The 14,807-nt window shown below is 47.3% G+C and overlaps 1 protein-coding gene across 2 annotated transcripts in view; it reads left to right on the top strand.

The window, feature by feature from the left end:
• NUCB1 (nucleobindin 1) overlaps window positions 1-14,807 on the top strand; it is a 213,863-nt gene that overhangs the window by 25,833 nt on the left and 173,223 nt on the right. For both annotated transcript variants that reach the window (XR_015297470.1, XM_086930214.1), the window contains exons 2-4: window positions 11,164-11,283; window positions 12,564-12,671; window positions 13,610-13,742. Coding sequence is in view for 1 of the 2 variants with exons in the window: in XM_086930214.1 (XP_086786340.1) it covers window positions 11,179-11,283; window positions 12,564-12,671; window positions 13,610-13,742 (346 nt within the window). In the remaining variant the exon portion in view is untranslated. The remainder of the gene's footprint in view (window positions 1-11,163; window positions 11,284-12,563; window positions 12,672-13,609; window positions 13,743-14,807) is intronic.

Here is a 14,807-nt window from a genome sequence, read left to right as displayed (position 1 = left end):
AAACGCATGTTGGTTGTTACCCCGTATCCTGCACTAGAGGCAGTGACTAAGGCCAGGGTACCTAATTCTAAGGCTTTGCACCCACGGTGGATACAATGGGCAGCATCATTGACATCTCCGGATGGATGTTAGATTTGTTTTTGATGCCTCCTTACAGTCGCAGGAGTTTTTGCAGTATGAATTTGTTCATCCTGCGCCTTTGACTATGCGGCCTTTGGAAGACTTCCATTGCATCATATACACTGACTGTTCAGCGCAAGATGCGCATGGGTCTAAGCGCGCATCCGTTTCAGCTTGCGCCATTGTGGTAGGTGCCATGGTTAAAGATTAATTAAAGTCCAGGGGACTGCACCGCACAATTGGCAAAGCTTTGTGCTCTGATGCTTGCATTGGAGTATGCTCATCCTGGTGTGACTACTCTTATTGTGAGTGATTCTTACTACTGTGCCCAGTCTTACAACGAAAACCTGTTCTTTTGGATTCAGAATGATTTTCTTGATTCCAAGGGTAGCACAATAAAACGATCTGGGTCCGAGTGGCTGAGCTTAAAGAGCAGTTGCCACTCGTGAATGTGATTCATACTCTCGGTCATCAGCGCATAGGAGTTCACGCTGTTGGCAATTCTTTGGCCAATGAGGCCGCAAAATCAGCAGTATCGACATATTCAGTTGCAGCAGTTACACGTTCCAAAAGTAAGATCGATGATGACATCTTGGCAGCCGTTGCTGCGACTGAGAAGGGGAGTAAATATCCTAAGGGATTCCCTTTGAAGTATTCATAACACTTAAGTCCTGATAAAGGTCCTTATGTGAAAATAACTGATGTTGGTGAAAGGTTAATTCCCAACGTGGACCGCAGGCCAACATTGATTAGAGCTGCCCATGAAGGTGTTGCGCATGCGGGCGTCGGCTACTGTATCTCAGTACAACAACATTTCTGGTGGCGGGGACTGTACAAACAGACGCATGATTATGTCCTTCAATGTGACATTTGCCAGCGGATTAAGCCTTCAACTGATACGCGTCCGCCCCAGACACAGTTGTACATTTCTAATAAACCACTTGGGTGTGTTTTTATTTGGATCACTTTTTCCTCTGATACTGTGTAGAAGTACATCTTAGTTGCAGTTGATTCATGCACACGCTTTGTGTGGGTGTGGCCACACCGCAATGCTGATTCGCAAACTGTCATAAGAGACTTGTGTGTCTTTGTTGGGATTTTTGCCTGGATTTTTCCATTCGGATCAGGGTCCGGCTTTCGCCTCTAAGGCGTATAAGGATGCCGTGACTTCGTTTGGGGTCCAAGTCAAGTTTTCGTCTCCATACAGACCTGAGGGTAATAGTGTTGTGGAATGAATGAACCGTGATTTAAAGCAGTCTTTGACAGCTAGGGTTATAGGCAGGAACTGGCTGGCTCACCTCAATTGCGTGCAGCGTGCCCTTAATAATCTCCCTAGAAGGTCTCTAGGTGGCCGGACCCCATACAAAATGCTCTTTGGTATCAAGATGTTCGTACCGGACCTTGACGGTCTAGACCAGGCGGCTGTTGCTGCCTCCTTTGACGTAGATGAACATTACAATGTTTTACAGGATCTACAAAAGACGAGAGACAGTCTTGCAAAGGAACATTAGCCCTCTCCCTCGGATGATGTTGCAGATCTCGGTAGTTGACTGGCTACCCCAAGTTGGAGAACTGGTTATAGAAAAGATCGAAAACAAGAAAGAATTTGGTCCCGCTTATCGAGCTCCTGTTCCGGTGCTTGGCATGAAGGGCACAAGAACAGCCATTTTACCTCCACTTCCAGGTCGTAAGGAAAACGGGTATATCTCCATAGACAATGTCAAAAGACACAGAGTGGCCGATTCTTCTTAGTATCCCACCGGCTGTCTCATGTCCTTCGATTTTGAGAAATTCTGTTTTGGCCTCAGCTTCTAATCCAATGCCTGATGTTGCCCTCGAGATGCCTGCAATTTCTAGTCCTTTATTGAGTACACTGCCTGGTACTCAACTTGATGAAACTGACTACACTTACCCAACTGACTTATCAATGCCTGATTTGCAAACTCGCCTGGCTACAGAATCAAGATTTTCATTTGACACTGATTCACACACATCGAAGAAACCTTCAAAAATTACTGTTTTGGCAAAACTGTTTAAAAAAACATTTTTGATTTCCTCCTTGGACCTACATTTGGTTGGTGCTTTTTTGATTTATCTTTTTATGTCAATTGACTTTGTGGTGTAATATATTCTGTATGGCAAGGATTTAGAGTGGTAGGCGAGGTTCAGATACATAGTCTGATCATGTCTTGGTGAACATGTTGTAACTGTTATGCATGCCTATGTATAAGGGGTGTGATACGTGACTAAGTATGATTCATGGCAGTCTTTTTAAAATATCTGATGTGTGTGTCATTGCATGGCAACAGGCAAACAGAACTCCTGAGGCGAAAGCCGGGAGACAGCGAAACTTGTTATTTCTTTTAAAATTGTGATTCTTGATTGTATTTTACTCACTTCTTCCCCCTCCTGGGCACTTGCACTTTAAAAACTTTCAAGGCTCTAGCAGCCCCGCGCAGCTGATTGTATAGCTGCAGCGGTACCCCAACATCATCGCCACCATTGTCCAGAGCCACGCCCCCCTCCAACAGGCCACGCCCCTCCCTCACTTCCCTTCCTATTAATAATGTGCTTTCCCCGTACGCGCAGCGGACGGGCGCAGCGGGTGCGCCGAAGGCAAGCCCGCCGAAGGCAAGCCCGTCTGCGCCCGTCCGCGCCCTTCCGGGCCCAGGGGCCATACCCCCTGGTCAAACGGTACGTCCTCGACTATGCTATGACGCTGATCAGATCCTCGCTCTTAGTTCTAAATTGGACCATCCGACAGCTACTTTTAATATGCTAGATCAATTTCCACAATGCTGCCCCCACTGCTCCTTCCATCTGGATACTCCACAACGATGTCGTAGTCTAGCTTCCCGAGCAGCAACGCACTCTCCTTCAAGCTACACCTTCCTCAGCTTGAATTACCGTTCCCTACCCAAACACAAACGTGAGATTTTTGATCTCCTCACGGATGAATCTCCTGACGCACTCTTAATTACAGAGACGTGGCTCCGTGATAGTTCCGGACCAGATATTGCAGAAGCTCTTCCTGCTCAATATGCGATTGTAAGGCATGATCGACCCAGGAAAATTGGTGGCGGCGTTGCAATAATATTCAAAAATACCTATCAATGCCATCTGGATCCTGCTCCATTAAACGGCTGTGAGGCAGCGTTTTTTAAGCTGGCTCTCCAACCCAAAATTACCCTTTCAGGTCTACTAGTGTATCGCCCTCCAGGTCTTAGCAACGCCTGGCAGTCACAACTCTCTGAAATCATAGCCCCGGCCTTATCTATATCTAGCAACTTCTTCGTCATTGGTGATCTGAACGTACATCTGGACGATCAAAATGACAATCTGGCCTGCAACCTTATTGCAGACCTTGCTACCATGAACCTCCGCTTATCTAACAAGGGTTCCACTCTTAAAGGCGGTCACCTCTTGGACCCAATCTTCTCCAATAGTATTCATGTAAAGTGTTCCACGGCGGTGCCAATTATCTGGTCTGATAATTTTTTTAATCAAATTCACAGTCACTAACTATGTAAATACACCCATTCACAAACTTGATACCTACTCACAGAAAAGGGATTGGAAAAAGTTCGACCCTGCTGTTTTCAATACAATCCTATCTGATCTTAAGCCAGATAATATATTTACGTCCAATGATATGGATGTGATGGCCAGCGCTGCAAACGACTGGCTCGCGGAAGCCTTAAATACCTGTCTTCCCACTACCCGCAAGAAAGGGATTATTCACAAAGCCCCCGCTCCTTGGTACAATGAGTCGCTTCGTTTGCACAAATCAAAATGTAAGAAATTAGAACGCCTATGGAGGAAAGACTATTCTCTTACATCTGGTACCGCCTATAAAACTGAGCTGAAATGCTATCATAAGGCGTGTGCTACAACCAGAGCCATCCACGTCAACAAATCCATAAACGAAGCAATAAATACATCAAAAACCCTGTTCAATGTGGTGAAATAGCTCGCCGGTTCACAGACCACGGCTACACCTCCCCAACTATCCAACATGAAATGCGATGAGCTTGCCCAGTACTTCATTTCCAAAATTACGAATATACATCAGGACATTCTCGCTCAAAGCAAAATACTGGTCTCCTCTACTTCTCCTCAGACTAGGAATGTAGCCATAAACTCTTCTGGGTCACCTTCACCTCTACTGCTGTCTTGGCCTGATCTCTGCCCGGAAACTCTCTCAGAAACACTGATCAAAATCAAATTAGGATCCCCCCAGGACCCTTTGCCCGCCCCGATTCTGCGCTCTCTGAACTCTTCGCATCTATCCACCATCTGCAAGATGCTAAACCACTCTCTTGATACTGCTACTGTTCCTAGCGTTGGAAGCATGCCATGGTCACCCCGCTATTGAAGAAGCCACAGGCGGATCCCAAAATAACCGCCAATTATCGTCCCATTTCTTTACTACCGGCATTCTCGAAAGTCCTGGAACGACACATCCACGCCCATCTTTCAAAATTTGTAACAGACAACAACCTGTTACATCCTTCCCAATCAGGATTTCGCCCCGGCTTCTCTACGGAGACGACCATGCTGGGCGTTACAGATAATCTGCGTCTGCTCTTGGATCGAGGAGAAACAGTTGCGCTGATCTTACTCGATCTCAGCGCATCTTTTGATACTGTGCTACACAGTATCCTTCTACTCTTTATCTAACTTGCAAGGAATCGTGGCGATTCCTTGCAGTGCCCGTGACTTTTAAGCTCAATGCGCATGCGCATTGAGCTTAAAAGCGCGTGCACATGCCCCAGCCGCCTGCCTTGCCTACTCTCCCGCCCCCTCACTTCTTGATTGCACGGCCGCTAGGCCGTGCCTCCCCTACTCCTCCTCCTACTCTCCTCCCCTCCCGTCTGTTCCAGCACTCCTCCCACACCCCCGCTCCGCCCCCTCACTCTCTCTGCCCGCCCGCTCTCCACTCTATCAGGCAGCCAGCCGCACTCCTCCCACACCCCGCTCCGCCCCCTCACTCTCTCTGCCCGCCCGCTCTCCACTCCATCAGGCAGCCAGCTTCAGGAGAGCAATCTGCGGGGTGCCGCCATTTTAGCAGCACGGGCTTTCCCGATCACTCTATTAAACTGTGAACGGCTCACTCACCGTTGACCACTTTGTAAGGTGAGATTATAGCAACCGAGGCCTGCATGCTCCGATATAGAAAGGCAAGCATCCCATTTTTTTTTTTTTACCCGCTCCGCCCCATCCCCCAGCTCAACTCGTAAATGCTGTTACATCAGATTATGTGGGGTTTTTGTTGTTGTTTTTTTGTTAAAGTACCCATGTCACGTCCCTTACATTTGGTTAATAGATCTCCCTGTACCTTAAACATGTATTTTCCAATTATTTCTAAACGCACAATATCTTTTTCAAAAATACAAACACAATTTAGCACAATTTAACACAAAGCTATTAAAATCCTAGAGATGGAGTTACTGAACAGTTTAAAGGCTGGTGGTCGATGAAACACAATTTACTTCCACTCACCCCCAGCCTACAATGTGGAGCAAAGAGCTGCCCATTTCAGTCACCGGCTCTCTTCATTGTGAGTGACAGCATCTCGCACACGTGCATGGCCGACTAAATTGAAGTCCATTCAGTAACAGATTGGGGCCAATCCCTCTTTTTTTTTTCTATTTTAATTTCATGTTTTTTTAAAAAATATTTACGAAGGGTCTCTTTTTACTTACCCCCGGCTGAAACCGTGCCCAACTGCCTTTAGCCCTAGGACAACCCTGGTAAACAACCCAAAATCTAACACTGGAAAAAAAGAGTGTAGAGCCGAAGTTCACTTCGTCGTCGCCCCCCCCCCCCCCTCCCTTAAATACGTAAGGTTTAGTAAACAGAGAAAGGGCGTTTACAATTATGTTTAACTTTAAAACACAACAAACATCCATCGAAAGGCACGCTGGTTCGTTGCATGTGAAAATATTTTAAAAAACAGGAAAACATATTTCCTATCATACTGTAAAAGCAAAGTAATGCATTGAAAGTTGCAAACACGTTATTTACTCGTTCAAGTAGTTTTGCTGATTTGACTGTTGTGGCTTCATTTGTTGTCCATTATTTCAGTAAAACTTAAAATGTGGGCGTCATCCACAGGCAAGTCTGAAAAGACTCGCGGTGACGTCATCATACAGCACATAAGCTTTCATAAATAGGATCGACTAATGCAACATTTATAAAGGCTCGCGTTAAACTTGCTGGTCACACATGTGTACGTACCATCAGTAGGGCCTGCTCCGCCTTTCATCCATCCTTCTGAGATGGATGCGAGGCGTGCAGGCAGATAATATTAACGTGGTTTTTACATTTCAATAAAGCAAAAATACACTTTGGAACAAACGCTATTTAGAGAAAGAAAAAAAACTTTTGCAGCCTGAGGGCGAACAACCCGTGGCGTTTATGGCCTCCAATCACACCCCCTGGGGCGCAGCACTTCCTCTCCAAAAATGTGAATGAATAAATTCGTCCTTCCTGGTAACCTCGCGGGCAAAGCATCCCCGCACAACCACAAAAAGAACACAGCTTCCGCTTCCGGCGCACTTGTGCAACCCCTGCCTGTCCTGGGGACATTGCGTCATCCTGCCACCAGAGTAGTAGGCATGCTTTTCAGCTTGAAAATACTAAACCCGGGTTTATCTTTTTATTTTTTTTATCATCATTTAGGTGGTTTGTTAAGCGCTGGTTGTCATTTTTGGACAGCCTCTAGGCGCTGAAGGCCGGATTAGGGACCATCCTGCTCCGTGGTCTCCCAATGCTGACATACCCAGTTCATTTCAGCCCATCTCGCGACACTGACACGACTCCTGAGCCGACATGCACGCCGCGACGCCCGTTTCCAGGTGCATGCCATACGCAGAAAGACACGTTCTGCATTTTTGAAAGTTCAGCTGCTCCTAGCAGCCTCCCCCCGCCTCCCCACCCCGGTGGACCGGGGCCAGATTCACATTAAAGCCGCCCTGAGCTTCTGTTTGTCAAGTGCGCTGGCGCCGCAGGAGCAGTAAATATGTTTACATTATAAAGCGTTTTTACAAACGGGTCAGGGTGCCCCCCCCCCCCCCTTGCTGAAAAGTATACACAACACGTAACAAAGTGTCCTGTCATCAGGCAAGCGACTGACTCTGCCCCAGCAGAGCTGGCCTTTCAGAGGTAGCATATCTATAAATTCAACAAGGAGCACAGTGGGAAAAAGAAAAGCAGGTGGCCCTCCACTCAAAATCTATTCACACACAAAGACCTGCCTTCTGAGGCGTCTACTTTCCAAGCGCTCCCACTAAAACGTATGCACAATACTGTCGTTTTCTACTTTACATAAACGCCTCTTATTCCTTTACTTTTTGAGGTCGCTGCATCACCCTCCACCCTCACTCACCCTCAACCCCTCACCCTCCACCCTAACTCACCCTCAACCCTTCGCCCTCAACCTCTCACTCACCCTCACTCACCCTCAACCCCTCACCCTCACTCACAACTCCTCACCCTCACCCTCACCCTCACTCACCCTCACTCACCCTCAACCCCTCACCCTCACTCACAACTCCTCACCCTCACCCTCACTCACCCTCACTCACCCTCAACCCCTCACCCTCACTCACAACTCCTCACCCTCACTCACACTCACCCTCCCTCAACCCCTCACCCTCACTCACCCTCAACCCCTCACCCTCAAACCTTCACCCTCAACCCCTCACTCACCCTCGCTCTCACTCACCCTCACTCAGCCTCAACTACTCTCACTCACCCTAACTCACCCTCACCCTAACTCACCCTCACCCTCACTCACCCTCAACACCTCACTCAACCTCAACCCCTCACCCTCACTCACCCTCACTCACCCTCACTCACCCTCACTCACCCTCACTCACCCTCACCCTCACTCACCCTCACTCACCCTCACTCACCCTCACCCTCACCCTCACCCTCAACCACTCACCCTCAACCACTCACCCTCAACCACTCACCCTCACTCACCCACCCTCACCCTCACTCACCCTCACTCACCCTCACTCACCCTCACTCACCCTCACTCACCCTCACTCTCACCCACCCTCACTCACCCACCCTCACTCACCCACCCTCACTCACCCTCACTCACCCTCACTCACCCTCACTCACCCTCACTCACCCTCACTCACCCTCACTCACCCTCACTCACCCTCACTCACCCTCACTCACCCTCACTCACCCTCACTCACCCTCACTCACCCTCACTCACCCTCACTCACCCTCACTCACCCTCACTCACTCACCCTCACTCACCCTCACTCACCCTCACTCACCCCCTCACCCCCTCACCCTCACTCACCCTCAACCCCTCACCCTCACTCACCCTCAACCCCTCACCCTCACTCACCCTCACTCTCACTCACCCTCAACCCCTCACCCTCACTCTCACTCACCCTCAACCCCTCACCCTCACTCTCACTCACTCACCCTCACTCTCACTCACCCTCAACCCCTCACCCTCACTCTCACTCACTCACCCTCACTCTCACTCACCCTCAACCCCTCACCCTCACTCTCACTCACTCACCCTCACTCACCCTCACTCACCCTCACTCACCCTCACTCACCCTCACTCACCCTCACTCACCCTCACTCACCCTCACTCACCCTCACTCACCCTCACTCACCCTCACTCACCCTCACTCACCCTCACTCACCCTCACTCACCCTCACTCACCCCCTCACCCCCACAACCCCTCACCCTCACTCACCCTCAACCCCTCACCCTCACTCACCCTCACTCTCACTCACCCTCAACCCCTCACCCTCACTCTCACTCACTCACCCTCACTCTCACTCACCCTCAACCCCTCACCCTCACTCTCACTCACTCACCCTCACTCTCACTCACCCTCAACCCCTCACCCTCACTCTCACTCACTCACCCTCACTCTCACTCACCCTCAACCCCTCACCCTCACTCTCACTCACTCACCCTCACTCTCACTCACCCTCAACCCCTCACTCACCCTCACTCACCCCCACTCACCCTCACTCTCACTCACCCTCAACCCCTCACCCTCACTCACCCTCAACCCCTCACCCCCTCACCCTCACTCACCCTCACACAGTGCAATAGGTCTCAGACCATTTCAGTTACAGCTTTAAGAAATGTTTATGGCTTTTTTTATTTGTAATTCTTTAGCATTGGCTACAGGAAACAAAAATGCTAAACATTTACAAAAAAACCCCAAAAACAATTCTAAAAGCACTAACTCTAATGGTGCGAGACCTATTGCATTTCCAATGCTTGTTTTTCTCTTGTTCCCAGGGCACTTCTTACACCAGGCAGGATTAATAAAATATACCCTGGAGCCTCAGCTGCCCCGGTGTGGGGCAAAGGGGGCAGAGCTGTTGCATCTGATGTGGGATTGTGAGCGCCTCCGGCTCTGGGGGGAGATTGACTATATTAATGACGTCACTGAACGCCATGTTCTGCATTCACCTGTGATGTGTTTGTGGGGCTGTTCCCACGTCCAGCAAAGTATGAGGTCTGCTCTAGATTTATAGGCTTGGATTTGATTTTAGCAAAGCTCCTTATAACCATTGAATGGATGAGGGGGAGGGTTGAAGGGGCGGGGTCCCTTTCTGCTTTGATCTCTACCAGCGGGACTCCTGGTTTCGCGCAGTAGGTATTAGTCAGTGAGCGCCGCCCCCTCCCTCGTGCTTTCTACCCTGTGTTACGTGGCAGGTTCCCTTTAGTTCTCCGCATGACCTTTTGTACACCTTGGAGCAGCAGATGTGAGACAACCGGTGGACTCGGCGGGGGAGGGGCTGCTAAAGGTTGAATGGTTTACTGTGCAGTCATTTGCTGCTGCGGTTCATGGGAATACTGATTCTCTGGCAGTGGGTTTTGACGGTGCATACATGCTGCATCCATGCCTACTGTTGGATGTGTGTGTTGGGCTCTGTGTTTGTAGCTTTTTTTGTAGGCGGATCTGTGAGGGTGGCTCTGTGTGTGTGTGTGTGGGTGGCTCTGTGTGGGTGGCTCTGTGTGGGTGGCTCTGTATGTGTGTGTGGGTGGCTTTGTGTGTGTGGCTCTGTGTGCGGGTGCAAATGCAGTAGGTTTTGCATTTGCGAGAGATTAAGCTATTGGCATTGTAAATGACAATGCCATTTATTTATGTTTTAAAAACATAAATAAAAATAATCTCGCGAGCAATGCCAATAGCTCTAACTTTAACAATGCCGAGACCACTGCATTGTAAATGCTTGTTTACTATTGGTGCTTCAGCACTAAAGACTTCTTCGTTTAATTTGGATAACAGACTTAATCATTTGATACACTTGTCTCTCAAAATTTAAAATAGCAATCAGTCAGGGGATGGTTATGGTATTGGGGCTCAAATACTATATGATATAGGAATCACACAATAACTTCAATAGCTGCTTGCTTCATATTTTATTTAATGGCCAGATTTAGAGGAGGAAATTATGGGGTGAAACACTGAAAGCTGCTCGACTTCTAAAGTACTCCCTACTCCACCACAAACATCTTTTGATGTCTCTGCATGGACAAATGGCCTATATGTGTTCAAGGCGCTCTTCCCAAAATAAATACCCAAGTTTCTGTGCACACAGTCTGTTTTGATGGGAGAAAGGCAAGGGATTAAAAAAGGTTGGAGTTGAGTGTTTGCATCATTTGCGCCTAGGGCTGTGCCAGTGCAGTTTGTGTGCAGATTGGCTCTCATAAGTAAAGCATGTACACGTGTGCCATTCAGGTTTAGCATCTGATTGAGTATCCTCTGAGTATGCTGGGCATATAAAATAATGCAAACGAGTCTTGAGGGGTTTTCCCATTAATTTCTAAGAGGTCCATGGCGTTCTGTTGGGCACATAGGTTGGAAACGGAGGTATGTTAGCCTTGACGTTTTAAATCTGCTTGGATTCAGTCGGTACTATTGGTACTTTATATCCATTGGTTATGCCTTTATAAATGACCTGCATGAGGGCAGGTGTATATATATCGGGGTCTTGTAAATCCATGTTGCTTCACGTCAATTCTTCTAACTTTTGCAGATCAAGCTTCCGAAGATGAAGCTCTCGTTTATCCTCTTGGCTGCCTGCCTTACTCTCACTGTAGCTGTGCCCATCGAACGATCACAGAAGAAGGATGAGGAACCCCCACCAGAGGCGCCAGTAAGTTTCTCTCATGAGGATGGTGGGGTTTTGGCAAAGATAGTCTCATGTTGCCCTGTGAGTATTGTTGTATGCGCATGCGGTGTCTGTTGCGGGGGGAGGGGGGTGGAACTCTGAGTTTAAGTAGTGCTCTTTGCACACATTTACTTTTTGACTGACCCATTTTGTTAGTGTAGGTGTGTGTACTCATCTATGCTGCAATCTTACCAGGCTTCTTGTCAAATGACCCTTCCCTTCTTACTATGGGGAGAATTACACAAACGGTCCTCTTGGACCCTGGAAGTGAAGTCCCGATAGACACTTGCACATCACTGTGTAGGACATCTGGTCCTTAATGAGTTTTGCCCAGACAGTGCTCCATGCACTGTAGAGTGGAGATCTGTATAGTCAGTAACACAAAATTATAAAATGTTTTCTTTTTTTGGTGTCTCTGGCAGGTGATAGTAAAAGCTTCATTTTTTATGTCAAGTCGCTTCTCACTACTCCTTGGACAGGAAATGTGTAAGCATGAAAGGGGATTGATACAGGGAGTGCTCACATTCACTTACAGAGGGTTTACCAAGGCCATCTTCACAAAATCCCGGAGGGGATATGTATGGGTATTGCAAAATTCTACTTGGAAGAGGTTACTTTGACAACAGTGTTCTCAATGTCTGTGTCTAGTTATCTTGGGATAGAGCGCACAGGTTCCATGAGAGATATTTCTAGAGATTGCTAATAGATCTTATTGAGAATGTTCTCTCAAAGCAGTTCTCAGCTCCTGTGTAGGGGATGTACAGGCATTGCTTTCCGGTTTGGGTAGATGGTGGGGGAATTTAGGAAAAATGGATGGGATTTCTCACAGCTCTTTTGATATGGATGATCATCAGCGATTTAACTAGATTGTGGAAGCACACACAAGAAATTGCAATACCAAACCATTGCTTCGATGTGATGTAAACCCCAGAATCTGGGAAGATAAAAATAGATGTCTAGCCAATAAATTAAGGGCAAGTGTGTACTCAGTAACACAGTACTTGATCTGTTTTACTTTTGCTGTTTAGTGTATGCTGGCTCTCTATGGGTACTGTAGAATTCTTACCCTTTCAGGTTAGGAAGGGCAGGCTACATCCTGGAGTTAATCTAAAGTGTTTCTTACACTTCCTTTGAAAATGGGGCTGTTTTTAGGGTGTGTGTCTGGTAGTGTTACATCTATTCCATATACAGTTTAACAAGCAATGCTGACCGTTTTATTTGTGTTGAATGTCTACGGAGTAATTATCTGCATGTATCCTACTCAGGACACTGGTCTATACTATGACCGCTACCTGCGAGAGGTGATCGATGTTTTAGAGACAGATGGGCATTTCCGAGAGAAGCTGCAGTCTGCTAATGCAGAAGATATTAAGGTGAGAATTTCCCCTTTTTTAAGGCTTGTGTGAAAACCTTCCACCCATTTCCTGGGGCTTGTCTGGTGGTCTTTCTAGCGCAGAGATTGACTTTACATTTGCAGTGGGTTATCTGGTCCCCATTACTGCTGGAGACTGTTCCATGTTTTCTGCTTCAGGATGTGAAAGATGAAGATGTGGCTTAAGCACTGTCTCAGACTTATGTCTAGAGGCTTTCTCTTGCACGACACAGATCCTTGTCATCTGTGCCAAAATATGCAACAGAGTGTCCTACAAAGAAAGCAGGAGAGCTTTTGGGGATTGCACAAGGAGTGCAGTAGTTTGGGAACAGGGTGTTGAGTTGCTTGGTGTGGGGAAGTTGTAGGGCATGGACTGTGAGAGAGAAGAGGTAGGTTAGGGTTGTTGGCCATGGGCTGAGGGGTGGGGAGGCTTTCTGGTCCTAAGGAGAAGGGGTCCAGTTGCTGGCCTGAGGTCCAGGGGTGGGTGCATTTCAGCTGTAGATGCAAGTGTGGGTGTTTCAGTGGAGCAATCTGGTGCAGAGAGGTTGGGTGGTGGGGCAACACATTGGAAACTGCCAAATGACGATAGTGCTGCGACTGGTGCTGCGAGTGAGCTGGGGCAAAGTGGTCAGTTGTAGGCACTGAGAACCTGGTGTGATAAAAATGGCTGAGAACTGTGGAGGGATAGGAGTAGCAGAAACTGGGTTTTTGTAGTAGGTTGGCGCGACATGCATGGAAGATGGCAGTATTGGTGAGGACATATGTGGTCCATGGCATCTGCCCATAGGCAGAGACTTAACCATGATCACTTGGCATCTGGTAGTCATTCAGTTGTGCATCATTTGTCAAGCAGATGAAGAAAGTTGCACCAAAACATGATGTGGTCTCTATTCTCAGAAATCTAAAGTCAGACTCTTGCTTTTTGTACATTTACTATAGAATGGGAAGCTGAGCAAAGAGCTGGACTTCGTCAGCCATCATGTGCGCACACGCTTAGACGAGCTGAAGCGGCAGGAGGTGTCACGGCTGCGCATGCTAATCAAAGCGAAAATGGACAACAATGGAGATGAAAGTGAGAGCCCTTTAACCTCTGGTAGAGGAGCACATACCATATGTTTTAATGAAAGCCTGAGCATATCAGGGACTGTGCAATTAAGAGGGGACAAGCAGGTTTGTATGGGCTGAGACTATTGGCGTAAACAGTGCAAGTAAACTATATGACATCTATTATTTATCAAGATGGACAATAGCCGGATACTGTGAAGTAGGTTTATTATAGGATGGTTCTTTAGTGAGGACAGGCAGACTATAATCCTTGTGTGCTGTACCAAGTGCAGTTTATCCATGGCCTTTCTGCTGCATTTAGTACAGGCAAACTGCTACTTTGGATAAAGGCAGACAATTTTGTAATGAGGTTACAGAAGGCTTCTGCAATAAGAATTCAAGGGGACCATTGGGGTTGCTTTAATTGAGTATATGTGGAATGGGACTCTTTTGGAATTACATTTCTAATGGACTATTTGGAACCCTCTTTTCTCATCCTGATGCTATTACCACCTGTTAATGCAAAGCCATGGGCTTGGGTAACCCTAGCTAACTTCACTCCTAATATAAATGCATTTTGAGTGATCCTATACTACACCATCCCACGCCCCTTTCACCAAGATATCAGAGCACTCTTCTGATGACAGGCGGAAAAAGAAAAGATGGAGCTCATCCGTAGACTCAAGGTTGTCAAGTTTCCTTAAGAAAAAACACCTGGTCAAACCAGAAAATTCCACCATTGCAGAATGCCACAGCATTCTAAGATGTTTATACTTTCATCCCTCGTAGTGTGTGACAATTTTCACTGTTACAGGTTTATTAATGTGTGCTTTAACATTTGTTAGTGTTTTGGACAACTGTACTGTGTGCTGTATGAGCGTTCAGACAGGCAGCACTGTCACTGAAATATTCTTATGGGCTATAGTTTGCTGTCATTTCTGTGGCGACTTTAGATGTATGTTGTGAGCTCTCTGTAATGTTGGCTGTAACAGCCATTCAATCAGAATATCTGTCTTATTGCTAGCTGTTAAGCGTGTACTTCATGTGCTGTAGCACTAGTTTACATGGGCTTGTGTTGATGCTTTGTACATGT

The sequence above is a fragment of the Lissotriton vulgaris genome, chromosome 7 (assembly GCF_964263255.1).
Source record: "Lissotriton vulgaris chromosome 7, aLisVul1.2, whole genome shotgun sequence".
Lineage (NCBI taxonomy): Eukaryota > Metazoa > Chordata > Amphibia > Caudata > Salamandridae > Lissotriton > Lissotriton vulgaris.
The sequence above is the reverse complement of the archived record's forward strand: the minus strand, read 5'-3'. Positions and strand labels throughout refer to the sequence as shown.